Genomic DNA, 26,909 nt, shown 5'->3' on the forward strand with positions numbered 1-26,909 from the left:
TATTCGCTCCACTTCCTGCAGAATCCTGATCCAACCCCTTAAACCTATACCTCGTCCCATTCCTAATAATATGCACCGCGCCATCTCTCAAAAACAATGGATACTGTCTATACTCCTCTGGCGACTTATCCCTGAAAAAATGTCTCCAAATGATATAACATAATTGACAACCATTTATCGCGCCGTCACAGAGATTTGAGATGTCAGAATGAAGAGGACGGATGATATCGTCTATATTTGACGAAGGGGTAGATATTAGAGGAGGTCGATCCCCGGAAAATATCGTACTGCAAGTTGCGCATAACATTGTGTTTATCTTATTTCTGGATGAAGATCTTATGGAAAAGAATGATTAAGGAAATAGTGACATGAGGGGTCACTCAGCCGCAGATACACATCTAGCAATCTTGAGCTTGGCGCTTACCGAAGCGTAACCACGTGATGCGTGTGTGAAAGTCACATCGAGGTATATTTCGAGATCAGCATAGTGATAAGGCTATGAGGATATCAAATGATTCATGGTAGCTACTAGGATCTAAGATCATGAGTGTTGAAGTTGAAGAGGTGAGAATATTCTTGTCAGAAGAACATGCATGTAGTTTTAGCGAGAAATCGGGAAGGGGGAGGGCAAGCTCGCAAGGCAAGGTATTAAAGCTTTCTAATTAGAACGGTACTGCTAGATGAGCAATCAAATGAAGTCCTTTCTCTCAAATAATCCTTCCAAATACTTCAACCAAAATCAAAATCCCAAACTCATCCCAAACTATCTTCAAATCCTCAAAAGCATCTCACACGCATCGAGACACGCATAATATTCTTTAAAGCACTTTCTTCACCTTGCTCACCTCTCTCGCCTTCCATCTAACACACTCATTTCCCACTACTTATCTCACTGAACCATTAATCTAAATAAAACTTTTGACCAATGATGCCACCCGCATGAAGACCAATATATACCTTGCAACTGAATTCATGTGTTGTGACAGCGTCCCCGCATTAACCAGAAATTGGCGCTTTGTGATTCACACTTGAACTCGCACTATTTATTCAATCCCATTTTTTTTCGTTTCTTGAAACTTGGTATACACAGATTAACTATATACGAATTAAGCCAAATGCCTACATAGATACAAATTTTCAAAGGCGCCGTCTCACGTTCTCTTCCTCCTGATCCCATCAATTACCGCCTAGCCGTGGCGTCTATTTACTAAAATCAATTTTGATATAGACAACCTCTTTTGTACACTTTGATTGCACATCTTGCTCAGACCGCTTCTCTCCGACTCACTTCAACAATTTCATCATTCCTTAGCACTCATCTGGAACCAAGCATTGACGACCACCGCCGCAAAGAGCGATGCGCACAAAATACTAGGTCCCCAAGCATCATAGTACTTAATGTTTCTCCTCTCCCTAATGCTATTACTTCTATACAAGTACATGCCTACACTGTAGGCCAAACTCATAATGGCGACTACGGAAAAGAAACCTGCAGCAATGAAGGATATAGCAGTAGGTTTCGTTCCAAAGTTCACGAGTGTGGCTGCAATTGTACCGATGTAGATAGAAAATTCAAGCTATAAGAATGTGTTAGAAGTTTGCATGATCATTTAAACAGTATAATTGAGAAAATACATACCCAAGTCAAGAAGGTTCTCTCAGCGGCAAAATACACCTTTGGCTCGACGCGAACGGGTACGTGAATCTTCTTTCCGGGTGGTGCCTTGAATTTCCTGGCCACAATTTTACCACCCCCATTTCGAAGAGCCGAGAATGTAGCGTTGTTACTATCCATTGGATCTCTTGGAGCAGGGCTTATAGAATGGATTTTTCGAGATAGATGATGTCCCGCAGTTTTAGCATAATATTTGATGCCTTCCGTTATAAAGGCTAGACCGCCAACTCCTCTAGCTTCCTCAAATGGTCGATTGTCGACAGAATCTTCGTCATCACTATCATAGATATAGTCCTCTTCCACCAATGGCATGCTGGCAATTTCTTCTTCGATATCAAGACTATTTCCTGGTGCTCCATGGTTGCGTCGTCGTAGGGTTTCGGACGCAGTGGCAATGTTCCCCGCCCCAGATTGATTGAAGTTGTAATCTTCATCATCAGAGTCATCGTCGTCGTCATCGTCACTTGTGGAACTTGGATTTGAATGACCTGGTCGTTTGATACCGAACGATTGGGTAACTGGCTTTCGGATGTCTACATCCATTTGTGGCATCCAGAATGGTATAAGGTTTATGCGAGTCGGGAAGAGAGTCGCGGTACCATGAATGAATTTGGAGAATTTGGGAACAGCTTCAACGAGATGACTAGCAATGAGTTCTCGTACCCATTCTGGTGGTTCTTGACCAGCCTGGGTTTGTAACTTCACTTCGAGAACCGCGTATGGAAATCTTTCAACATCTTCTGCAGGTAACTGACTAAATGGATAATCAATACCGATATCCATTCTTCGCCAATTGTCACCAGCGCGTCTTCTTCCGTCAAGATTATCTTCTCTAACCATTGTCAACTCAGTATCTAAAGAGATACGAACTCTTGCGTCGGCTGGCAATTGGAAGGCTGTACGGTTATAGAAGGATCGACAGACAGGTACATAACCCTTCTTGATAACCGAGTATTGAACTTCCCTAGCAAGTCTCTCGTCCTCCTCGATGGCTTTCAATGGCTTCTTGCCCTCCTTGCGAGCCTTCTCAAAAATAGCAGCAGGCAACATTTCTCCCTTCATGTATGCATTGACGTTCTTTTCTTTGATTCCAAATCTTGCCTTCACTGACTTCTCTCCCGTCCAATCTTCACGATGGGTTTTTCTCTCCACAAATATATGTTCATTGTCGACATCGCCATACCATCTAAGACGGATTGCCTCGGCTCCCTCACTCTTCTTAAGTCGACCCTCATATAGATCCCAAGTCTCGGGATTGTCGTAGTAAATCGACGTGATCGCAGAATCTTTCGCTTCGAACTCCTTGCTGGCATTGAAAACAAGAACCGGTAGATGCTATAAAAAGAATAAGCAGAGATTATGGGTATTTGCTAGATTGAAATTACCTTCAAGATGATAAGCTTCAGCTCGGTGATGTTATCCGGGTGCACCCAATATTTAGTTGTTTGTCGAATGAAACTAGCTTGACTTCCACCTGCCGAGCTGTCTCCTTGCACTGGATTTCCTCTTGTTCTGACCAAATCATATAATTTGGATAATTTAACAATGTCGGCATCATAGTTGTCTTTGAAGAAGGGTTTCGCCTTGAGTCTTGTCGCAAACACAGGTTTTAGCATCCATTTGGTGGTTTTCTGGTAATCGTTAGTTGGGCGCGATAAGTTTATAATCAACAAACTTACGTCATGTTTCTTGATGATCTTCTGGAATCCGGTGTAATTCAGTTGAACGAATTTGGCCAAATCGTGTACATCCGCGATAATGTCACTCAAGTCTTCCTCCAATAGCATGAACTCTTCTTCTGTAGGAGCATCAGAATCTACTGACCCATTGCTACGTTCGGGCCCTCTTGGATCCAATCTTCCCACGACTTCGCTAACCTCTCTATCCGCGTTCGCAATTCTCCGACTGATTTCGATGGCCTTCAGCTTTTGTTTGGTATGTACCTTGTCCAGCTCTGCCTCCATGAGATCAATGAACTCTCTTTCATTTGCTTCGGTCCATTTTTCTCCTTTCGAATTCGACTGATTTTTCGTCGAGGGGGTCTTGAGCTTCTCTTTCAGCTCATCATACGCAATATAGTACCATTGGTACTCTTTGATCACACTTGATCTGAGTTGCTCGCCGAACTTCATGATGATGGTTCCTGGTTGGAAGTTGTAGTGACCTGGCGGGCCGTTGGTTTGTGATAACCAACGTTGAGTATCTGCTTTCAAATCGTGAACAATTAGCATTTATGAGCAGGGGAGATGCCGCAATATCTGCACAGGAACAGATAATGGGATTGATCTGAATGCGAATTGATGTAGTGTAAGGGGCGCGTAAAGAAGATATACCTAGTTGAACACAGAAAACTGTGAGTTGCGCTTGATTTGAGGAAAGGGTGATAGTACTCGGTGGTGGGTGTCAATTCTTTGCAGATTTGTTGGTATTTTATTACGAAGTAGATTGTGTTAAAAAAGTTGCATAATTAAAGGTATGAATTGTGAATTTTACAAGAGCTGAGGAGGTGGTTTTGCCCAGGTAGGTAGGTATTAAATGTTTTATATTATTATTAGTGAAATTAGTGAAAGTATAGTAATAAGTCTACCTAGTAATGATAGAAAGCTTAAGAGCTTCATTGACCAATCATAGAGTAGTAGCGCGGAACGTGTCAGAGTTAGTATTAGTACTCAATTTAGTTTAGCTTGTTCTAGTCGCTCTGGCTCTAGTGTCAAAGTAGAAGTAGCATATTTAATATTTAATCCGGATTCTTATCTCATCTTATCAATTTCATCTTTTCATCCATTACATTACATTACGGAGGATATTGCCGACGCAGGTAGGTACTAAGTAGGTAGGGCGTATTACATGAGGTTATTGTCCTAAAATGATTGGTCTAACGTCACATGTCTACTCAAACATGGGATTGTTGAATTTACTCTGCTTCTATCATTTGATTTGATTGATTTCGTCTTTGGTACTTCATCCTCGATACTCAGATTCTTTACTTCTTCACTACTAGTTCACTAGCTGGAGTTCTTCACGGTTACAGACCTTGAGATCTGTCTGTCTACTTTATCGATAGCTGTAGAGTATCCATCTGTTTGAACTCAAGTGTTTCAGCTTGATTTGACTCTACGAACCCGATATCAAATCATTACCGAATCAAATCACAATCTATTCATTGCATCAATGGCCGCAATTACTACTGCGCCAAACACGCCGTTATTGATCTATGGTTCCGTCATTCAGTCAGCTAGTGTGGACGAACTTGAATATGTCGAGCGAGGCCTTCTAATTATTCAATCCGGCAAGGTTCTTCACTATCAAAAGAACGTCGAGAAGGATGATATCCCTAGCGCACTTGAGAGTCTTGACCTCAAAGCCCTTCTCCCCAGTGTTCGTCATCTGAAAACAGGCCAGTTTGTTATTCCTGGCTTCGTCGATACTCATAATCACGCACCTCAATGGGCCCAGCGTGGCTTAGGACGTGGTCTAGAGATTCTGGATTGGTTGGATCAAGTAACCTTTCCAAATGAAGCAAAGTTCGAAGATTCAGAACATGCTCGACGTGTTTACAGTTCGTGCGTTGACGGATTCATTAAGGAAGGCATCACCACTGTATCATACTATGGGTCTTTGCATGGTGAAGCGACAAAAATATTAGCAAATATCTGTTTCGAAAAAGGACAGCGAGCTTTCGTAGGCAAATGCAATATGAACCGCAATTCACCTCCTTATTACACCGATGCATCCGCAGAATCTTCTCTTGAAGTTACAAGGGACTTTATTTCCTACGTTCGACACATTGATCCCAATTTTGATTTGGTCAGCCCTGTTCTTACTCCTCGATTTGCAATTTCTTGTACCGATGAACTTCTTGCGGGCATTGGACAGATAGCGAAAGCCAATCCTACATTACCCATCCAAACTCATTTTTGCGAGGCAGAGTCCGAAAAATCTACTACGCTATCTCTGTTTCCGTCATTTACAAACGAAGCGGATCTTTATGAAAGTTTCAATCTCCTCTCTAAGCGTTCCATTCTCGCACACTGTACCATAATGACAGACTACGAGATAGAGCGTATTGCTGTACTTGATTGTGGGGTAGCACATTGTCCAATTTCTAATACCACGGTTGGTGGTGGATTCATGGCAGCACCAATTCGCGAATACCTTCGTCGTGGCATCAAAGTTGGTCTAGGAACTGACAGTGGTGGTGGATTTTCTTCCTCAATCTTGGATGCTATGCGACAAGCATTCATAGTATCCAATGCGAAGGATTTCCTCACTAAAGGTGCTGATCCAAGATTGTCACTGGCTGAATGTTTCTATCTTGCTACGCTTGGTGGTGCTCGAGTTTGTTGTCTGGATCATGAGATTGGCGACTTTTCCAATGGGAAGGAGTTTGATGCTTTGATTATTGACACAGGAAAGGATGGAGCAATGACTATGGTTGATGACAAAGACACACTTCCAGTTCTTTTTGAGAAATTTTTGATGAGTGGAGACGATCGAAATATTGTCGAGGTTTATGTTAAAGGAAGACAGATTAAATTCTGATCAAATTTCCATGCCATTCTTAGGGATAGTTTTTCCTTTGAGCATTATCATAGTATTGTCACAGTAATGCGATACATGCCCACTATTGACCAGCTACTAGGTACATTCTTTGAATTATTGTTTCCATCATGCATTCCACAAATCATGATTTCGGCTGACAAAGCACCTACATAGCCGCTTGACATATGTACCCCACGTGTCACAGGCACCAATGCTCCAATGACTTTGCTTTTTGCTTTTATCCACACTCTTCATTAGTCTCCACGTTTTCTTGATACCCGTGTGCTTTCTCTCACTCCTCACCAGATATATCTTCAGTATGATCTCTGATCCTTCTCCAGCCCAGCTATCCAATGCTCCCATAACTACATCCAAACTTTCGCCGCTCAGGATCTTATGCCTGGGCGATTCTCTCACAGAAGGCTATTCGCACTTCGGTACAAAGTTCACCCCGTATAGCAAATGGATGAAAGAAGTCTTGGTGGCAAAATGGCCTGATAGAGCAATTGAGGTTATCACAGATGGAGTCAGCGGAGATCTAGTTACCCCGCCCGGAGGATTCAAAAGAAGAATGGAGAGGCATTGTAGGTTTTTATTTTTGTTTGTGAGCTAGGAGGATTGTGTGAAGACATCTTGAAAGATTGAAGAAAGGATAAGGGATCAGATCATCGAGTGATGAATTTGAGGCCAAGCTTCGTAGTTTGGACGGAATACGATCATTCATTGATTCCATGGACTCTTCTATTCGCATCACGAGACGTTTCAAGTCCTAGGGCCCGTCTTAACGAGCCCCATACTTATATCTGACCCAAATTTTCATTTCCAAATCAACATTCATCAATCAAACTTACTAACAACCTTCCTCAAAGTCCCATCTAACCCCCCAATAACTCACACAATTCTTCTCGGCGGTACCAACGATCTAGCTTACAATAGACCCGTCCAAACTCTCTACGCCGTTTTTGAAACACTCATATTTACACCCCTTAGCAACTCTTCAAAAGTTTTGATTATAACAATTCCAGAATGTCATGTGAGAGCTAAGGTCTTAGACGAGAAGAGAGAGGAGTTAAATAATATGTTGGTTTATACTTTGGGGAGAAAGGATAACGTGTATGCTTTCCTCTCCCCTATCTTTTCCCAATACTGCATTCTTCTACGTTCAAATGAACGCTAGAACAGTTGGCAGGATACGATAAGGATGAATATAACACACTATATGCTAATCACCCCCAAATAAACAGTAGTACATTTGATCTCCGCGGCGCAATGCCCTACCACAACATGGAATTGGAAAAACGAGAACGTCTCTGGGACGATGGGTTGCATTTCACAGAGGAAGGATATAAAGAGATAGGAATTATGGTAGGAAAGAAAATGATTCAGGTTATCGAGGAGGTGAAACCTGAGAAGGAGATTTCATTGTCTGGGAGAGGGACTATGGGTATTGAGTAGCGGAGAAATTATATCAGCATCAAGAAGGTAATCATGGAAGTTGGAGTCTAGGGATCGTGAAATGGTTGATATCTGAGGTAGATAAATGGAAATGTGAATTGGTTGTAACTTGGCTGCGACCAGGTGGTAATTAGGCTCTTTACAAATAACGAACATGAGAAGATAGTATTCAACCAATCAGTAAATACAGGTTTTTCGCTCTTTGACCTTATCAGAATTGAAGAGTAATGTATGTCGAAATTCAAAAGTCACATAGGTGAGATAGCTAAGAAAAATTCGGAGATATATGAAGATGGCAGGATTACGACCGGCCAAGGTATCTATAACCTTAACAATGTTCATGAAGAGGGGAACATAATTCAAATGATTATGGGAGATGACTAAGTTTCGAATATTCTACTTGAGTGTATGCACTCTTGTGATATAAAGACTAAATACCTAGGAAGGCAGGAAGGGAAGTAAGAAACCAAAGCGAAGCTAAAAAGTCGTTTAAATGGCTAGTCTCTCAGCCACACTCAGCCGCTTTGATCAAAAACCACTTTACGCGTAAAAGGGAACGCGAACGCGACATCAGGTACCTAGTGGTTGCGGCTGTTTGTATTCTATCCACTTTTCTTTTTTACTCCGTTGTTTACACTTCCTGACCAGGTCAAAATCAGATCCACCACAACAACCAAATTCTTTTGGCATTGGACTTGCATAGCGTCATTAATTAGAACTCAAAATGTCGTCCCCTGCCGGTCGTCGGCAGCGCAATTCTCAATCTGCGACTCCCAGACGTACATCGGCGAGAAATTCACAAGCTGTACCAAGTAGTCCACCAGATCCCGCTGCTGCTCAACTTCAAAATGAAGCAGCCTCGTCACAAGGCGTTACAGGTACTCCTCGGCGGGGTATTATTCCATCGTCGTCGCCTATGAATTATCGATCTTCTCCAGCAGATGCTGCACGATTCAATAGAGAAATCAGCTCACCTCTGAGACAAATGACAAACACCCAGACAACAGAAGATGGCGATCGTACTCCAAGAGCAGGTGCTAGCGCACTCATCGGTGGTAGGTACTATGTTTACAAATTGATTGATACCGGCTGACAACAACAGACTCTTCACCCATCAGATACGAAGCAAGTTCTAGTCCTGGTAGAGCATATGCCAATGATCCTCAAACCAATATTCCAAGTGATAGCAGTGGCCTTTTCGTTCGCTCTTCTCGTTCCCAAGGTCCTGGATCTGCGGTCAATAATTCGCGAAGAGGAGATATTACTTCCGACAACCTTAACACACCCCGTGCGAGAAGACGTATTTTCATGGATGAAAGTGGTCGAATTGTAAGAGATATTCCACCTGAAGATGCGGAAGCTCCATCGTTCTCGAACCTCGATCCAACAACTTCAGATGCGCAAGCAATGGGAGGAAATTCTACACTTTGTATCTGGGGTACGAATGTCTCTATAAACGATACATTATCCACATTCAAGGACTTCCTTCGAAATTATACTAAAAAATATCGAATGTGGGGTGAAGGAATGTCAGAGGAAGACACCCAAGCTGATCCGGAATCAAACTCAAAGGAATACTTGGAGATGATGCAAAACATGTTAACTCTTGGTATCACAAGTCTCAATTTAGATTTTCACAATCTCAAGGCTTACCCTCCAACCAAGAAACTTTGGCAACAAGCACAGGACTACCCTCAAGATATTGTCACTCTTATGGATCAAGGTATCAAAGATGTGATGTATGAGATTGCGGAAAATCAAATGGCAATTCAAAGGCAATCACAAAGCTCCGCTGGACAGGCATCCGGAAGAAGCAGGATTCAAAGTTCAGAGCCCCCCGTTCCGAGTTCGGAGAGAAGCGAGCCAGAAGCTGCAACACCACGAGCACAAGATTCTAACGAAGTGGACTTGTGTGCGGAGGTACAAAAAAGGTCATATAGAGTTCGACCATTTGGATTGGACAAGACTATTAATATGAGAGAACTCGATCCATCCGACGTCGATAAGATTATTGCTATCAAGGGTCTCGTTATTCGAACCACGCCAATCATTCCAGATATGAAAGATGCATTCTTCAAATGTTCTGTTTGCAATCATACTGTCAAGGTTGATATTGACCGTGGTAAGATTGCCGAGCCTACAGAATGTCCCCGTCCGGTTTGTAAATCTCCAAATTCCATGCAGATTGTACACAACAGGTCTGGATTCATGGACAAGCAAGTGATCAAACTTCAAGAAACTCCAGATTCAGTTCCTGCTGGTCAAACACCCCATTCCGTCTCAATGTGTGCATATGATGAGTTGGTGGATCTTTGCAAAGCTGGTGATAGAGTTGAGATTACTGGTATCTTCAAGGCTAGTCCAGTTCGTGTCAATCCTCGCCAACGAACTCTTAAGAGTATTTATAAAACATACATCGATGTTTTACATATTCAAAAGGTTGACAAGAAGAGAATGGGAATTGATGCTTCGACCGTTGAGCAAGAAATATCCGATCAATTAACAGGCAATATTGAAGAAACTAGAAAGGTTTCCGAGGAGGAGGAAGAAAAGATCAGAGAAACAGCTGCGAGACCTGATATTTACGAACTTCTATCTCGATCCCTTGCACCTAGCATCTTTGAGATGGACGATGTTAAGAAGGGTATCTTGCTTCAATTATTTGGTGGAACTAACAAGTCTTTCGAAAAAGGAGGAAGTCCAAAATACAGAGGAGATATCAATATTCTATTGTGTGGTGATCCTTCAACTGCGAAATCTCAGATTCTTCAATACGTACATAAGATTGCTCCCCGTGGTGTATATACTAGTGGCAAAGGATCTTCGGCAGTCGGTTTAACAGCATATGTCACTCGAGACCCAGAAACGCGCCAACTCGTTCTTGAATCCGGTGCTCTTGTTTTGTCAGATGGTGGTGTTTGCTGTATCGACGAATTCGACAAAATGTCCGATGCTACACGATCAGTCTTACACGAAGTTATGGAACAGCAAACTGTCTCTATTGCTAAGGCAGGAATCATCACCACTTTGAACGCCAGAACAAGTATTCTCGCTTCTGCAAATCCAATTGGAAGTAAATATAATCCAAACTTACCGGTACCTCAAAACATCGATCTACCCCCTACTTTACTTTCCAGATTTGATCTTGTCTACTTGGTCTTGGATCGTATCGACGAGACTGCTGATCGTAGATTGGCTCGTCATCTTCTCAGCATGTACCTAGATGACAAGCCACAGAGTGCTTCAGGAGGAATGGAAATTTTGGTAAGCACATCTTCCTCAACTATGCACAAGTATAAAGCTAACAAATTCAGCCCATCGAGTTTCTCACTTCCTACATCTCATACGCTCGTGCAAAGTGTCAGCCACGCATCAGTCAAGAAGCATCTACGGAACTTGTTTCCGCCTACGTTGAAATGCGCAAACTGGGTGAAGACATTCGTGCCGCTGAACGTCGTATTACAGCCACTACTCGTCAACTCGAATCCATGATTCGTCTCTCAGAAGCTCACGCCAAAATGCGTCTTTCTGAAATCGTCACCAAAGAAGATGTTCAAGAAGCAGTTCGATTAATTAAGAGTGCGCTAAAACAAGCCGCTACAGATGCAAGGACTGGATTGATTGATATGAGTCTTTTGACAGAAGGAACTTCTGCAAGTGAGAGGAGAAGAAAGGGAGACTTGAAAAATGCAGTGTTGGGAGTAGTGGATGAAATGACGGGACCAGGTGGAAATGCTAGATGGACAGAGGTTGTCAGGAAACTTGGAGAACAAAGTAGTTTACAAGTTGATGCGGCGGAGTTTGGAGAGGCGGTTAGGGGCTTGGAATTAGAAGGAAAGGTCATGATTCTTGGTGAAGGGCCGAGAAGAAGTATTAGGAGGGTTACAGGTCAATCTTAGTCTAGGAATGGATAGGTGGTGTGGGTAGATTTATTGATGAAAATGATGTGTATGGCGTTGGGACTTTGTCTGTTTGGCTAGCTACGTATGATCTGATCTATTATGATATGATATGATAGTTGAGTAAAGGAAAGGTAGATATTCATTGATTCACGAGTAGAAGGATATGCAAAAGGTTGGTTGGTTGGTAGGTAGTACGAGATGAATAATATGATTCCCTGGGTAAAGGAGCATTTCTGATTCTGTGGTTCTTTGTCTCTTTATGTATCTGTCAAAATGTGTCTAGGTAGGTATACAACTTATCTATCACTCACGCATCTGGGAATCAGCGTCGTGAAGAATACCTAGATAGACAAGTAGACCTAGGAGTCTTCATCGAGCAGTAGATAAGTAGGTAGGTACTAGATGGATGGTTAGTTATTAGTTATGTATACCTACCTACCTATCCATGTAGACCCTCAATCTTACAATAAATTTCTATTGCTAATGTTTTTTGGATTTTGTCCATCAGGTAGAGGGTAGAGGGTAGAGGGTATACAGCGATATCTCTTACTTGAAGTTACTATCTTGGATTTTGGAAAATGAGATTTATATATGTCAATATAGATAGGTGGATGGGTGGATAGATGAATAGATAAATAGATACATAAAATTCCAAACATCCGAATCCACTAAACAGAATAATTGAACTCTATCCACAAATCTCTTGATTTATAATATAAACATACCTAGATAAACAATTTCAATTCAATAACCACTGTATAAAACTCTAGATAAATATAATAATAAAAACTAGCTCTTTCAATAGTATCTATATATGCTGGAGGCCTACTCCTTTCTATTCATAGCTAGCGAGCTCTTCAGATATAATGTAATATATATATTTAGGTTTAGGACCTGGATACGTGGGTGCTATGTTTTTCGTATCCTTCTTAAGTCTGGTGAATTAATATTTATAGCTGGGTGGGTATTAGGGTAACGTGATTTATCATCGAGTGGACTATATCATTGAGTGGGCCATCATTTTTACATACAAAATTCGTTTGTATATAACCATGCACTTTCTTTATTTATTAATAGAATTTTTTAAAAATTAAAAATATGAAATTTAATTATATAAATACTACAAAAATCTTATTATTTATTAGAAATTTGAATTAATATAAGAATTATTATTAGGAATATTTTTTTGTAACGAAAATCGTAATAATTTTCACTTTTTTTAATATAAAATAAAAATATTAATATAAAAACTAGATTTTTAGAAAACTAATCTTTTATTATTATTTAATCTTTTTTTCTTTTTCTAAAATAATAATTAGTTATTAAAATACGAATATTCAAAAAGCCTTAATTTTGATGTATTTTGAAGTGGCCCACTCGATGATATGATCCACTCGATGATAAATCACGTTATTGTGTTATTATGTTATGTTGTTATATCAGTTATGAATATCTTTTGTAGTGAGATTATATAGTATAAGATGGGATGGGATGAGATAGAATGAGATATAATAAACTAAGATAATATACAATAAGATAAAATAAAATAAAATAAACAAATCCCCAATCCACAAGTTTATCTATAGATAAACCACCTTTAACTCTAAGATGTTCCAACACCTAAACTATAAATAACTAGAAAACAACACTCAGCAAATCAAAATCTACCACTCAGGTAAGTTCAATCTCTAAGTCTCTATTCCTTCAAAAATCCAAAAATTATTCTATATTATTCTATTCCTCTTTAATCTTACATTTTCTTCAATTTCCTTTTTAAAAATTCCGTTGTTAATATATACTATTCGATCAATTTCCTATTAATGAATAAATCTAAAAATTTAGGTATGTAGGTATGTAGATGTGTAGGTGTGTAGGTGTATAGATATAATAAATGTGCTATTCGCGATGTTAGTTAATGATTTGATGTTTTTGTATACCTACTTATCTACTAAATATGATGCAAGCTTGCCGTTTCGACGTTGTTGTGATTGTGATTGTGATTGTGGATGTGTTGTTTGTATCTAGATGAGGTATTTTTATTTTCCTTCTGATGGGCTGTTGATCTTGATCTGTTGTAGGTTGGGACCTGGAGGTTCGGATTTAGAAGTTAGAAGTTGGGAGATATGCAAGTGTGAGGCGGTGGTTGGCTGGAGTTTTTGTGTCTTGATCTGAGGGCGAGATTGTTCTTCGGATCTGCTTCGTATCTATAGAGCCATCCGAGGATCCTGAGATGCTATGTGTGTGTGCGTGTGTGCATGTGTGAATATGAGGTAGGTGGGGTTTGTGAGTTCGCAAGTATATCGATTCATACCAGCAAAACACAACAATCTTCTGCTATATCACAAGTTCATCTCACAAAACCACTCAAAGAAATACATCCTCTTCTCTCACCCCAACACCAAATCCAGCACTTTTTTCTCTCTCCTTCTCTCCCATACCTCTTTCGCCACATACCCACTACCCCTTCGATACGCAATAACGTTTTTCCACTCCACCCATAATACATGATAACAATCTTGACGCGTCGTGTGATCAGGAACCCAATCTTTGACTTCTTTTTCCTCCTCGCCACTCTTCGTGTTGACGCCAAACCAGCCTTGAGAAATAGCAACAAATTCAACGAGAGCCCCAGTCATTGCGTTTTGCGTAAAATGAGCTGTCACTTTCACACATAAGCGTTAAGAAACTCACAACTTCTCCATTCGAACCTTGAAGCTTGACATTTGTGAAACTGATATTATCTTTTAGTTTAGATGAAGACGAAGATTGTGTTTCTGCTATTGTAGAAATATCTGAGATACCATGTATGAATGCTCTCGATGTTTAACAGTAGAGAAATTGCGTGTGCAGCTGTACAGGGTGTTGTTTTTTCGAGTCTAGAACGGGAATCGGATATTTGTACCATCGATCAGGAGAGTTTGAATGCCAATAGGCATATTTCTGGCCGTCACCCGAATACGCAAATGTGCTTAGATGCGCAGGGTCACCACAGTCCCAGCCAAATCGAGTGCGCATCCATCCTTCAAGAGGTACCTGCTTGATATTTTCGGCTAAAATCTTATACTTATACCAAGTCGAAGTAATCTGTCGTCTATTTGTTGATTTGGTATGGTCCATTGTGTACCATGTGGTAACAGGTTTTTGAAAGCCTTTTACATATTCAGCTCTCTTCCACGAAGTAGCTTCAAACTCGCAATCGTCTGTAAGCCTAGCGCCTACTTGCCATCCAAGGAATGACCAACTTGGAAGCTGTGACATTTCTTTCCTGATCGAGTACCGTCTCTCTCCAAAACCAATTGGATTCCACATCAACCCAATCTCAAAGAAGAGTTCAGGGATACCGTACAGTAAACCGCCTTCAAATATCTGGCTGAGTCCCCATTGAATGCCAGAAAACGCCGCTAAAGCATCACCAGGAGATGTGAGATTTTTCTGATTGAACTCCCGTAATAGAGAGTTCATGTTTTTCCTATCTGGAAAGGTGGTATCTACAAATAATTCCTGAGGTAAGAGTAAATCGATTTTTCGCGCCTTGTATGGTTTTATATCGGGGATCAATTCCTCACTCCAAGTAGATGCGCTGCATTCCCAATAAACGGTTCCATTTTCAAATATAAGACGCCGTTTGGCACCAAGGTATTCTTGGTGAGTCCAAGCGCGTGAGTGATATACATAACTAGTCTTTCCAATTCTGTTTCTGTGGTCGATCAACTTTATTGGTGGTGTCATAGACATTACGTTTTGTTTGAAGTCTCGTTGGGGAGTAATTCCTTTGAATCCTCGAAGCCCATGGTTGGCGCCAATGCCATCGGCAGCTACGATTGTAATACCTGAATGGAGTAAGCTAAATTCGGACCACCGAGGTGCGATCTCCTGATTAAGAGAATCAAACTCACAAGAAGTGGTGTATACTCTAGCTATAGAGTTTAACTCGGTTTGCAAAGTCTCCGCATCATCTTGAACAATACATAATGTATCAGCCCATAAGTACCGCTCTCCAATTAGCCTAACAACATCAATAGCATTTTAGATCGTCATGGGTAACTTACCTGCCACAGATCCTTTTGATAGAACTCCTGACTATTGTAGCAGATTGATGTTACTTTTCCCGCTGTTAAAAAGTGCAGTGTCCCCCCGAACATAGCTCAATGTAAGGAATCTTGAATGCTCACGACCAGGCACAAGACATCCAGCCACAGTATCAATCAACCACGTCGGTTGGATTGCGTCCATACGCGTGAGTTTCCCAGGATACTCACATGCAGTTCCATGATTTTTATCACACAAATCTTTCCAATTCAGAATATCCCCTCATCAATCCAGAAAGGATCAAGAATACGTGCACGTCTCGAATGTGGATATTCATCATTCTTCTCACGAACGAATTCAAAGTGCCGTCCTAATGAACCTGTCTCCTTCCGACTTGGTCTGAGCACTATAGATGATGCACTTTTAGACATGCTAATTTTCAACTTGGAGAAGTTTTGAATCGCGGGGCCATCTGGGTCGAGTTTTGTGATCCATCTTCGGTGTGGACATTCCGTGTCGATTAGTGAGGAAACAGTTCCTAATATGGCAATTTGTTGTCTAATACCTATGTCGGAGAATTCAATAATTCGTTCACATGTTGCGCATGTCGTTAGTGTTTCGCTCATGATGAGTAGGTAGTGAGCGTTCTCGATCTGCTTGAGTCGTCATCTAAAATGGTATGTAGTCTCTGAATTGTGTGTATAAACTGCATGTGATATGGAAAGCAAGTTAAGTAGTCGAAGGCTACTGATCAGAGATTGCACATTTCTCTCCGAGCGCAGCGGCACCACAAGATGTATATTTTAGAACCAGTAAAATTTGATTTCGAAAAGATACCCTGAGGTGACGTGTGATGTTGGTATCATGTGACACAGGTGGACCAATCACTTTGAGGAATATGTTTTCTTCATAATCGTTCGATGACATCTCATCTTATTTCGTTTCGTCGCTTCACTTTACTTCACTCCACTCCACCCCACTCCATTTCTCTACATCTTACCTCTTCAACTCTCACCTCATCACACCTCACTCCTTAAACTCTTCAACCCTCACCTCTCCTCCAAATATCTCTATCTTATCCATCCACTCTCTTCCACTCCCCTACATCTCACCTCCTCATCTCACCCCTTACTTAAAACTCACCCCCTCCACAAATCATCACAACTAGGGAGGTAGAATTCACAAATACCAAGATATCTAGATAGATAGATAAACAATCACCACTTCAAAGTCTCTTATTATCCAATTCTACAATTTGCTCTACATTCTCCTCATCCTCCTCCTCCTCCCCCCCTTTCACTCCTTCTCTCTTCCGACACCCCTTTCCCACACCCCAATATATTACCACATCCATACACCGGCCCCCATAAACACAACATACCCCAGCACACCCTAGTACCTCCACAAATTCCCTCTCCAAAAATTCCATCTTTTTAGCCTCCCATTCTCCCATTTTTCCATTCCAAACGCCATTAAGCAAAAAAACCACACCTCGTCACACCACACCAAGCCCATCAAACAAATTAACTACATCGAAAATCTTCCACTATACTTACTACTAGGTATTTCAAAATAAGTATAAATGTACTGTAGACCGATAAATCTCCTTCATACATGCATACATACATGAATATAATATGCATTCATCGATTCGTCCATTAAATACAACCTCCATTTTGTAGCTTAGTGCAAGAATTGCAAACAGCATTCCATCATCCGCGCGTCTAGAAGAAGAAATCTTTAATTCGACTTCATTACCCCCGTAATCAAATCCTCACTCGCTATCCAGCAGTGGTCAAGACATAACTTGTAATAGCACTCATCCTCTCACTTGTCAACTTCAATCCAATCCTCAATAATTCCTGAGCGACTTCCTTATCCTTTTCTTGCAGATCCTCCCAATCCTTTTTATCCATCAACCATGCCACACAATCCCTCTCCGCCACAACTGTAGCCGTACGATCAGTTTCCGAGAAAAATGGTAGTTCTCCACATGTCGTCCCAGCAACTATACTTTCAAAGTAGCGACCCTGAGGTAATTCGTAATCAGCACGAAGAATACCTTCTTCAAGGAGATAGAAACCCTTTGCAGGTTCGCCACGACGGTAAAGTGTTGTGCCTGCGAGATACTCTTTACGGGTAAAGAACGGAATGACACGGAACCAGAAATCTTCATTCTTGTTGGTGAGACCTTGGAAAGTTTGAAGGATTAAGCGAAGGGGTTCTTTGAAATTAGAATATTTAATGTCAGGTACGGTAGTTTCTTCCAGAGCATTAGTAGCCATTCGGAAAAGTTGACTACGTCTTGGAGAACTGAATTGAGTATCGAAAGAATGTGAGAATGATTTGCCGCGACTTCGACTTGAGGGCACTTCTAGATGATCGGTTGCGCCATTGCGGTTGGCGCGAGCTTGTTGACTGGCATAAAGTGTTTTCAATAATTCGTTTTCGCAACTCTCTAATGCAGAATTAAGATCTTGAAATAAGGTCACTTCGTTACCATCATCAATAGCTAGGCCTTGACCAAGACCAACGGATCTAAGATGACTTCCTATAGGACCTTCTGGATCCACACCGCTAAGAGATAAAGTGACACCCTTCTTGCTGAAGATTCGATTTAATCGTAAAAAGGCCTCGGCAGCAGAATAATCAATTCCTGTAACATGGTAGAGATCAAATATCAGGAAACGGATTGGTCTTTCGGTGAATGCTTCATCCTCGACCAAAGCACGAATACGTTCCTCGACACTGACGATGGTACCAAAGAAAAGATATCCAGCCAACTTGGTGACATGAATTTGCTGGCCCACGTCTCGAAGGTAGCGAGACTGAGTAGCGTTCCTACGAACAGTGGATCCAGCTATCTCACCTGAGTAAGATGCTCTCACTGCGGGGATTCTAGATGTCTGGACTACCAAGGATACAAACGCAAGACCAATACCCAGGAAGATTCCAGCAACGAAATCATAGATACCCATGGTAATGACTATTATGCATACCTAAAAGGAGTTAGCTTTCATCTGAAGGTGGCAAACTCAAATGTAATGAGAAACCGGAGCATGTTTAAACTTACTGTCAAATACTCAAGGGGCTTCAACTTCTTCCTTGGTACCCACACAGCCTCAACCAAAAGTTCGAAACCAAGCACAAAGATGAGAGCCCCAACCATCATAACCGGGATGTACCCGATTAAGATTAGTCCATACATCAAAATTACAAATGTGGCAGCAGCAAGTAGAATTCCAGCTAAACGATTACCACCTGATCTCATAAATAGGATGGAGTTGGTATAGACCAAATAATTCTGAACACTTCCTGCAAATCCAGATAGCATATTGGAGATGCCATGTGCAATTAGTTCCCGATCCAAGTTAAGATGGTCCTCACCAACGTTGATGGCCAATGCTGGAACATTGATAGGAACATGCAAAAGTCCAAAAAATGTCAAAGCAAACATAGCAGGGACCGTTTCGAGAATAGCATCCCAACGAACGAGGTGAAATTTGTACAAGGTCCAGAAATACCACCATGGTTCATCAGCTTCAGGACCTTCAAAAATCCAGCCATTTCGACGTAAATTGGGTACTTCTAGTTCATCCAATGAGAGGACAAAAAAGTAGAATACTGCTGGAATAGTCATGATAACAGCGGACAAATAAAATTTCGAGGTAATTTTAGTTTGCGACCAGACAATGAAAAGAGCAATGGAGAAAGGAATGACCCATAGGGCAATTGTATCTGGCTCGAACATCTTGTGTAGAGTGTTCATGTCATAATTCAAATTTCCATCAAGGCGTGCTGTAACCTCAAATCCAGTAGCAATGAGGAACCAGCCAACGCCACCAATGCATCCAATGAGTATATGTCTGGGAATAAATCCAACGATGTAACCAAAGCCACAAGTTCCCATTAAGAAGAATACAATACCTGTTAAAATGGAACTAATCGCATATGACGTGATCGTTGTCGCGATGACGGCTTCAGGATTATCTTCGCCAACCACTTCCATTATCGTAAACGCCATTTTGTGAAAAAATGGCACAACTTCTATCATTTCACTACCAATACCTCCTTTGAATGTACTCATACCGCATGAGAACACCAATTGCGAAATGATTGTACTCACGTAGAATATAGAGATGCCAGCAGCACCTAGTTTTTCGAAAATTGGTTGTCCTAGAGGAAACAAGATCTACAGCAAAGAAATATTAGCATTGATTCTTATGATCTTAATAAAGGCATTCAGAAGTCACTGAGGAATAATTTGCGATGAAGTGTTGAAACGGTAGAATGAGAGGTGAGAGTAACGGTGGAAGCGAACTCCAAAATTGGAACCCACGTCACCATGTCTCGGAATCGTGACAAGCTGCAATAAATAGTGAAAAAAAAACATACCATCCCATATGATAATGCATCCAGAATATTAAGCAACATTCCCAAAAGTACTGATGGAAGAGATTGAGCGGGTGCAATAACACAGTTCTGCCATATCGCCATTCTATCCCAGCGCTTGGGGTTGAGTGCAGTTTCGACAACGACCGTGCCTCGTTCCCTGGTTGATTTCAGAACATTCCGTAGCTTTGGCCAAGATGGACTTCTGGACGTCTTTAAACCTTCGAGATCATGATCCCCTCTGATCCAATCGGGGTGAGAATGTGAAGATGAGACTTTGGACAACAAGGGTGTACGTTCCGACGAGTCCATCTTGACGCCCTGCGATGTAATTATGAGGCGGCCGTCTCTCGAATTGGAATCGCCTTGTTCATTCTCAATGGCCCCATAGCCCAAGGTTCCATTTTCATTCGGCAGTGATGTACTAGGAGGAGAAGTTCTCAGCATGTTCGTTATGGCAGATGCGCTATGCGGAAGGCTGCTTGTGGAGCCTTCTTCTGGGGTAACTGGCTCAGACACTTCTTCTATCGTTTCGTGACGTGATTGTTCGATATCTCGATTTGATCTTGACTCGTCTTCGCCTCCATTGAAGTATGAATCGAGGTGCATCTGATGGTTTGTGCGTGTTCGGGTCGGGGAGGGAGGACCTGGGGCTGGTGTGTCGGACAGGGCATATGACGCAAGTTCGGCCGTATCTTCTCTAACGCTGCGGGCATACTGTGCGCTGTCTACAAGGACTATGACGATATCAGATCATATTCACTTTCGATGAGCCATCGGAATCTATCAGGTAGTACTTACCTGGATCTCCACGATAGGAGAGATGAACGAAGGAACGTGTAGGCTGGTATTGGTGTGAAGCGCTGGAAGTATTAGTGTGTGAATTCTGCTGTGCAGATTGGCCTCGAAAGGAACCGTGATTCAAATCGGATGGCAGATTAGAGAGACCATCTTGCGAAGCCGAAGCATGAGGGATCAGACGGGGACTTGAGTATGATGAGACGGAATCTCCACGACGCCGGGATGGCGCAGCGGCCGGTGAGGGGAATGACATTATTTCCAATTCCAATGGCTATGTACAAGCTAAAGAGTAAAGGTAGGTATGGACGGTATGTGTATGTATGTGTATGTGTATGTGTAAGTTGTATGGTAAGCTATATTCCAAATTCCGTATCTGCCTCACGCTCGCAGAGCGCCAAAGCCAGGACTACGGGGAAGAATAATATAATGATGTAAATGGAATTTGACGAATGAAAATGAATTATGAAAAAGATTGGAAAGTCTAGATAAGATGTTTGCTACTAAATTTTTAGTTTCCTCTTAGTTCACTTGTAGTTTGATGGGTGGAAAATCTGGGAATTCCCTTGTATGAGAATAATTGGGTTTGAGGTGGAGCGGAGATATCAAATTGAATGAACAAATGAAACTTTATTGTGAGTTTGTGAGGATGTTAAGTTTAGAATAGAAATAGAATATAATAATAGTTTAATGATCTAAGATCTAGTATGAATGAAGGTTTTCCCAAGAGCACATTGAGAGAATGAGAAGAGAGTATCAAAGAAATGTATGTAGTAGGTATGTAATGTGTATGTAATGTGCATGTAATGTTTGCGTGCTCACCTATCTCTCTCTCTCTCTCACACTCTCTCATTGCAAGAATTTCTTTTTTTTCCTATTAGCTAGGGGAAGATAGCTTTTCCTGGATCTGGAAGACTGGGGAGGGATGCCTCGGACGCATTGCATTATTATAGTTTGCATATCAAGGACGACAGTACTCCAATGACAATTGACATTCTCCACTTATACCTTGACCACAGAGACGCAGGTAACAAGTCCGTGAAGCCGTTCACGCCGTTCAACTCTCCAGCAAGTTCTTTCTCACAAAGTCTCGAACACACCTTGTCGTCAAACCCTTCTCTCCCCTGGGGAAGTTTCTCATCTGGATCAAAATTATCTGATCAATCAGCGAACAGTGGCTCGAAATGGTTAGAAGGTGGGGTCAGCGTCACTACCGGAATGTTTGCCTTTGGCCTTGATGTTACCACTTTTCGCCTTTGACATATTAAACCAGGATTCTGAATTCGGTATCCCATTCTCACCAATCGTTCGATATGTGCGGAGTATGCATTCAGTGTTGCAGGTACGAGAGAGAGAGAGAGAGAGAGAGAGAGAGAGAGAAAGTGGTTTACGATGTATGGGTATTGTTATTAGAAGAATTTATATCTAATTCAAACACTTCTCGGTCTCTCTATATCTGTTGTATCTACTATCAGAGCACCTACCCATATACTCCTCTAGATGTCCATTCGATCGATCAATCAATTACCTTATAATCATCCCTCATCATTCAATACCTACGAAGTACTATCTACCTTCCCTCAACTCAAACATCATGTGACTGCACCCGTCGCTCTTACCCCTTCATTTGCATGTGGTATGGTACTTGTGGTAGGTAGTGCGAAAACGGCTTCTTTTACGCCACGAACCACAGCCAGTTTTTGACCATGCAGGTGCTCGCCATGTTCTTCTGTTCGCTTTCGGTTTCACTATTCCTACTGTATCTCCATATATTTTAGTTGAAAGGGTACTAGAAACTAGCCATGGAAATACAGATTAATCAACATCTATTTATCTATCTATCTATCTATCCATCCATCCATCCATCCATCCATCCATCCATCCACTAGCTACATACTCCATACTCCATACATTCCACCCCACTACAAACTGACATATCCATCATTAATCAACCCAATTCACATAAGGGTCCATTCTAAGCACCCCATCTACGTCTCCCCCTCCTGAATAAGCATCTAGTAATCTTATTATCATTAACTATACGACAGCTAAAAGCAGTAGTATTCCCAGTATAAATTCCCCAATATAAAAATCAGCGTTCCAATAACCTAATCATCTTTGGGTGAAGCCAAGATATGAAATCATAATCTGGAGACGACAATCAACCTGTCAAACCGATGCAGGCCGAATAATCAATCTACAGTGTGACTGCAGCAAGTAAAAAAAATTTCATTGTACGACCCGATGAAAAATTATTCCCCTCAAAAGCCACCGTGCCATTGAAAATTTTCATCAAGACCAATAGGACCCTCCCAATTCAACTCGAGATTTGCATCATTCGGTCATGAACTGAATCCTTCAATACGAACATCTCCTGCCAGACTGATACATTCAAAAAACCCCTTCCATTCAATTTACCCCGCGAAAAGCTTGGTTACCGAAAGTTTTGGTCTTGTATCTCACCTGATCCTATACAATAGTACATCAGTTCCCCGCGTGGTATTTATGTAGTAATAGAAATAACAAGATAATTTCGTTCCAATTGTACAGTCCTCGTCGTCTTTTCTTACGACTATCACCATTTTAGGTCCGAATGAGAATAGGGGCCCACACAAATCCACATCTTTCCGGCACCGGCTGCACCGGGTCTCTCGTCCGTGGACTGGGTTTCGTGGCAGATCACAAAGCCGCGTTGTTCCTGTGTGGAGAGTATGTGCTTCTGGACCTCATATCTTCAACTGACTGTGGCTCCGTTCACCGTCCGTAAATGTCTCATGGATGTCTCTCCTCCGTCAGTTTGACGAGTTTTCCCTAACTCCGCCGTTACGATTAAGTCCACAATTGTTGTTGTGGTTGAAGCTCGTAATTAGCTGAGTTTTTGAAGGTATCCTTGTGCGATCAAACGTTCAACGTCCCCTTGGCGGACATAAAATTGCGAATTTTTGGTAAGGTTGATGGTACTGCATTATGATCATGTCAATGAACCTCCATCTAATTGGTGTGCCATTACTTACCCATATTCTGTCTGGATTTCTCCGGCATCCTTGAGGACCCGAACATCAATGAACAAATCTCTGGGTGGTTCAAGACTGCCAGTCAGATCAATATCGGTCCAATGTCCTTTGAACGCAGCGAGCAAATCACTATATTGCCTGACGTATTCTTCCTCTTCCGGGCTTAGACTACTGGTGTTCCCCTCACCATTTCCTAAATCAGTCCCTCCGTTCTGCCCCTCACTTGTAATGCGATGTTGCTGTGCAGCGAGATCCAAAACATCACTGCCATTCCATACCATTTCTTCAAGCTTGTCGGTTCGTGTACGATGATATGCGAGGAGACATCGTTTGTTCCTTCGCATACACAGGTGATCAACGAGGAGAGTGCATGCTGTCGCAGGGTCGGCAGATGGATCGAACGAGCCACCGATAGATTGTAAAATGTTCGCAGCATCTTTGTCTAAGTCTCTAACCTCTCTAGTCACTGCGCGAACCATTTCAGTCTGATATGGAGGAAGATGTTCGAGTTTTTGAGTTCTTTTGGCATGTTGAACCTGATCATTGATTAGAAGAATGATTCATAGTTGACAGTGTATTAACTTACCAATTTATTCCCTATATCTCCGTACATTTTCGATGATCTGCCTTGTTCAGTTGTGTATCAAATCTCAGCCTAGATATCCCTGAGTTAATTTGAGTATCATGTCCTCATTATCGCGTATCACATATTTGAAGTCGCGTAGAGCAAAATGAACCAATTGACCCCTCCAAAGTTACGGTAGAAAAAAGTGGACCCTGATGGATAAATTAGTTTTACCTTGGAACTTCAAAGTTCAAATCGACTTCCTCCTTCATTTCATATTTTGTCCATTTTCATGGTCGTACGATTAGGCAATGATTACCAATGTATAACTGAGCTGTACCAATGAGAAGTTTTTGATTAGGTATAGATTCATGTCTGGCATTCAAGGTACATCACAAGAGAGTGACACAAAGTTGGACTGGAACGGCAATCTGCATGATACAATGTCTTTGTTAAAGCTCGACTGCCCTCCTTATTAGACAAACCCCTTGTCCACGATTACATCCTCAAACATATACAACACAGCAAGACATGGCTAATGACTACATTGCTTCGTGAAAGTTCCACGGGAAGAGTTATTAAACAGGACATTCCTCATACCAGCTCTACATAAATTTGGCTGGCTTTGAGATACGACGTCCAACCCTATCTACATACATCATGGGGCAGATTTATGTTCTCAGCAGTCGCCGAACTTTTCCATACAGAAGGAAATTGACAGAAGATTGAACCACACCACACTAGTACTCCGAGAAATGCAAATAACGAAAACCTCCTTCTCCATACCCAATGCGTTGAACGAATCCATCCTGTACACGAGCGACCACCCAAACTCCATCAATACATTAGAACATTCTATTCCTCACCAGCTCCCATCCAGTTATCAAACTCTCGACCACTATCCAGCGTTTCAATCTGCCATCCTTCTTGATGTCCTCGCAAAACATCCATCTGTTGATCATGAATTTGTCCTTTGTCGACATGCTGTTCGGGGAGATATTGAAGAGCAGGATCCATCTCTCTATCATTTATTCCGTACCCAGCTTGCCATGCCTGCTCTGATTCATGATTACTACCAAAATACACTCCATCAGGATGACCTTCATGATAATTGTTATTCTCGTAATGACCGTGGTCTTGAGTCATCAAAGAAGGATCTATTCTGAAATCCGGCTGAGGCGAAGGTGTATAGTGAGGTTGCGGGTGCATGATATCGAAATCTTGTCCTCCCGGAATACTAACTTGATACGAATGAACACCTGGAGCTGGCGTCTTTTTGATGATGACATCTTCAACGCCGGCTACTAAGGGGTTACTTTGAATGGTCTGCTGATAGTATTCTCCAGGTTGCATACCTGCTTGATTGTACTGAGCAGGAGGCTGCTTTCCCGGATTCGCAATTTGATACGAGGATTTGTTATAGTTGGCATAATTTGGCTCCATAGAATGTTCGCGCGAAGAGTAGTGGTAAGCAGATCTGGTTGTAGGATACATGACGGGCTGTTGCTGCATGGGTCTCTGTTGATTGCGAAGATTCCGTCTCTTCTTTGACTGACCTCCTCCTTGCCAATCGAAATCAGTCAAATCAGAATCATCAGAAGCAATGTCTTCAGACATCTTCCTTTTAGCTGCTTTACCAGCACCAGGTTTTGTTGGAGAGAACTTGTATCCCGGATGCGCGTTCTGATGATTGATACGTTCAATCCTGGCCCATTCACTGAACTGCTCTTTTACAGCATCGGGTTCCAATGGCCAACTATCACCACAGACTTGCGAAACAACTTGATGGTTATTTTGTAGGCACCAATCTTTCGTTCGGTTCTGATATGCTTTGCGATAGAGCATGAAGGAATTCATTGGTCTCTTGACTTTCCCTGGCACTTTACCCTCATCTACCTCCCGTCGTCTCTCGTCGGCCGACCTATTCACGTATGTTTCGATATCGGCAACTGGAACATGTTTCCAATCTTTGGTGAGTTCACTCAACGGTTTATCCAATTTTGCCACCTTCTTCTCAGCCTTCACCTTCTCCTTCTTAGCCTTCTTCATTTTTGGCGATTTCTCTGCTCGATGACGTCCCTCAGGTATGGGTCTCAAAGTTTGATGTCCACCTCGTTGACCTGTAAGGCCACTTCTCGTTCTTATCATATCTTGGGATGGAGGAGTGGGCGAACTGGCTGGTGTGCTGTATTGATCATGATACATGGGTTCCTGAAAATCATGATACTCCTAATTCTACAATTAGTTTAGGAAGGCAGACACAAGTTGTTAAGTAACTCACATATTGAATTCCCAATCCAGAGTCTTGGTGTTGATGCTGGTATGGGTAGCTAGTCTGCTGCGGTCTGCGCATGTATTGATCTTCATGCGAAATGGGTGATTCGTAATGTGTCTGCATGTGAATACCTTCATCTGGATCGTATTTTGGTTGCGGATAAGATGTATTGGCGTTATGCGCTACCAAATGATGAAGATCGTGTTGAAACATTTCGCTATTCCTTGACGGTGGTGGTGATAAGGTCATGGTTTTTGCTGTT

The 26,909-nt window shown here is 41.8% G+C and overlaps 9 protein-coding genes across 9 annotated transcripts; 4 read left to right on the forward strand and 5 right to left on the reverse strand.

Moving 5' to 3' along the window:
• Positions 1-836: 836 nt before the first annotated feature.
• EAE97_002722 (uncharacterized protein) lies at positions 837-3,906 on the reverse strand (the record flags this gene model as incomplete). Its single annotated transcript, XM_038873234.1, has 4 exons — positions 837-1,577; positions 1,640-3,010; positions 3,061-3,306; positions 3,355-3,906. 4 exons carry the CDS (start codon positions 3,904-3,906, stop codon positions 1,302-1,304), a joined length of 2,445 nt encoding a protein of 814 aa, XP_038736440.1. The 3' UTR covers positions 837-1,301.
• Positions 3,907-4,846: 940 nt separating this feature from the next.
• Positions 4,847-6,217, forward strand: EAE97_002723 (uncharacterized protein; the record flags this gene model as incomplete). Its single annotated transcript, XM_038873235.1, has 1 exon — positions 4,847-6,217. One exon carries the CDS (start codon positions 4,847-4,849, stop codon positions 6,215-6,217), a length of 1,371 nt encoding a protein of 456 aa, XP_038736441.1.
• A 162-nt stretch (positions 6,218-6,379) lies between these two features.
• Positions 6,380-7,843, forward strand: EAE97_002724 (uncharacterized protein). Its single transcript, XM_038873236.1, has 3 exons — positions 6,380-6,801; positions 7,087-7,330; positions 7,462-7,843. The coding sequence occupies exons 1-3, from the start codon at positions 6,537-6,539 to the stop codon at positions 7,670-7,672; spliced, it is 720 nt and encodes a 239-aa protein (XP_038736442.1). The 5' UTR covers positions 6,380-6,536; the 3' UTR covers positions 7,673-7,843.
• A 553-nt stretch (positions 7,844-8,396) lies between these two features.
• On the forward strand, positions 8,397-11,571 carry EAE97_002725 (uncharacterized protein; the record flags this gene model as incomplete). The annotated part of the gene is made up of 3 exons (XM_038873237.1): positions 8,397-8,727; positions 8,775-10,936; positions 10,987-11,571. 3 exons carry the CDS (start codon positions 8,397-8,399, stop codon positions 11,569-11,571), a joined length of 3,078 nt encoding a protein of 1,025 aa, XP_038736443.1.
• A 1,498-nt stretch (positions 11,572-13,069) lies between these two features.
• On the reverse strand, positions 13,070-16,229 carry EAE97_002726 (uncharacterized protein; the record flags this gene model as incomplete). The annotated part of the gene is made up of 6 exons (XM_038873238.1): positions 13,070-13,470; positions 13,516-15,404; positions 15,471-15,567; positions 15,624-15,685; positions 15,747-15,863; positions 15,914-16,229. 5 exons carry the CDS (start codon positions 16,227-16,229, stop codon positions 14,398-14,400), a joined length of 1,599 nt encoding a protein of 532 aa, XP_038736444.1. The 3' UTR covers positions 13,070-13,470; positions 13,516-14,397.
• A 686-nt stretch (positions 16,230-16,915) lies between these two features.
• On the reverse strand, positions 16,916-21,507 carry EAE97_002727 (uncharacterized protein). Its single transcript, XM_038873239.1, has 4 exons — positions 20,797-21,507; positions 19,999-20,732; positions 18,677-19,795; positions 16,916-18,602 (listed from the first exon to the last, which is right to left on the reverse strand). The coding sequence occupies exons 1-4, from the start codon at positions 21,047-21,049 to the stop codon at positions 17,385-17,387; spliced, it is 3,324 nt and encodes a 1,107-aa protein (XP_038736445.1). The 5' UTR covers positions 21,050-21,507; the 3' UTR covers positions 16,916-17,384.
• Positions 21,508-21,535: 28 nt separating this feature from the next.
• On the forward strand, positions 21,536-22,053 carry EAE97_002728 (uncharacterized protein; the record flags this gene model as incomplete). The annotated part of the gene is made up of 2 exons (XM_038873240.1): positions 21,536-21,559; positions 21,679-22,053. The coding sequence occupies 2 exons, from the start codon at positions 21,536-21,538 to the stop codon at positions 22,051-22,053; spliced, it is 399 nt and encodes a 132-aa protein (XP_038736446.1).
• A 1,606-nt stretch (positions 22,054-23,659) lies between these two features.
• Positions 23,660-24,420, reverse strand: EAE97_002729 (uncharacterized protein; the record flags this gene model as incomplete). Its single annotated transcript, XM_038873241.1, has 3 exons — positions 23,660-23,753; positions 23,808-24,343; positions 24,394-24,420. The coding sequence occupies 3 exons, from the start codon at positions 24,418-24,420 to the stop codon at positions 23,660-23,662; spliced, it is 657 nt and encodes a 218-aa protein (XP_038736447.1).
• An 807-nt stretch (positions 24,421-25,227) lies between these two features.
• EAE97_002730 (uncharacterized protein) lies at positions 25,228-26,896 on the reverse strand (the record flags this gene model as incomplete). Its single annotated transcript, XM_038873242.1, has 2 exons — positions 25,228-26,601; positions 26,654-26,896. The coding sequence occupies 2 exons, from the start codon at positions 26,894-26,896 to the stop codon at positions 25,228-25,230; spliced, it is 1,617 nt and encodes a 538-aa protein (XP_038736448.1).
• Positions 26,897-26,909: the final 13 nt, after the last annotated feature.

The sequence above is a fragment of the Botrytis byssoidea genome (assembly GCF_014898295.1).
Source record: "Botrytis byssoidea strain MUCL 94 chromosome Unknown BBYS_004, whole genome shotgun sequence".
NCBI lineage: Eukaryota > Fungi > Ascomycota > Leotiomycetes > Helotiales > Sclerotiniaceae > Botrytis > Botrytis byssoidea.

What these genes read in the sequence shown, in the direction of transcription:
- EAE97_002727 (XM_038873239.1), bottom strand. Translation starts at nt 21,049, where the DNA reads ATGTCATTCCCCTCACCGGCCGCTGCGCCATCCCGGCGTCGTGGAGAT. An exon ending in ATGCATTATCATATGGGATG is followed by an intron (nt 19,796 to 19,998) that starts GTATGTTTTTTT and finishes TCTTTGCTGTAG; the next exon opens with ATCTTGTTTCCTCTAGGACA. An exon ending in AGCCCCTTGAGTATTTGACA is followed by an intron (nt 18,603 to 18,676) that starts GTAAGTTTAAAC and finishes AACTCCTTTTAG; the next exon opens with GTATGCATAATAGTCATTAC.
- EAE97_002724 (XM_038873236.1), top strand. Translation starts at nt 6,537, where the DNA reads ATGATCTCTGATCCTTCTCCAGCCCAGCTATCCAATGCTCCCATAACT. An exon ending in AAGAAGAATGGAGAGGCATT is followed by an intron (nt 6,802 to 7,086) that starts GTAGGTTTTTAT and finishes CCTTCCTCAAAG; the next exon opens with TCCCATCTAACCCCCCAATA. An exon ending in TTGGGGAGAAAGGATAACGT is followed by an intron (nt 7,331 to 7,461) that starts GTATGCTTTCCT and finishes CCAAATAAACAG; the next exon opens with TAGTACATTTGATCTCCGCG.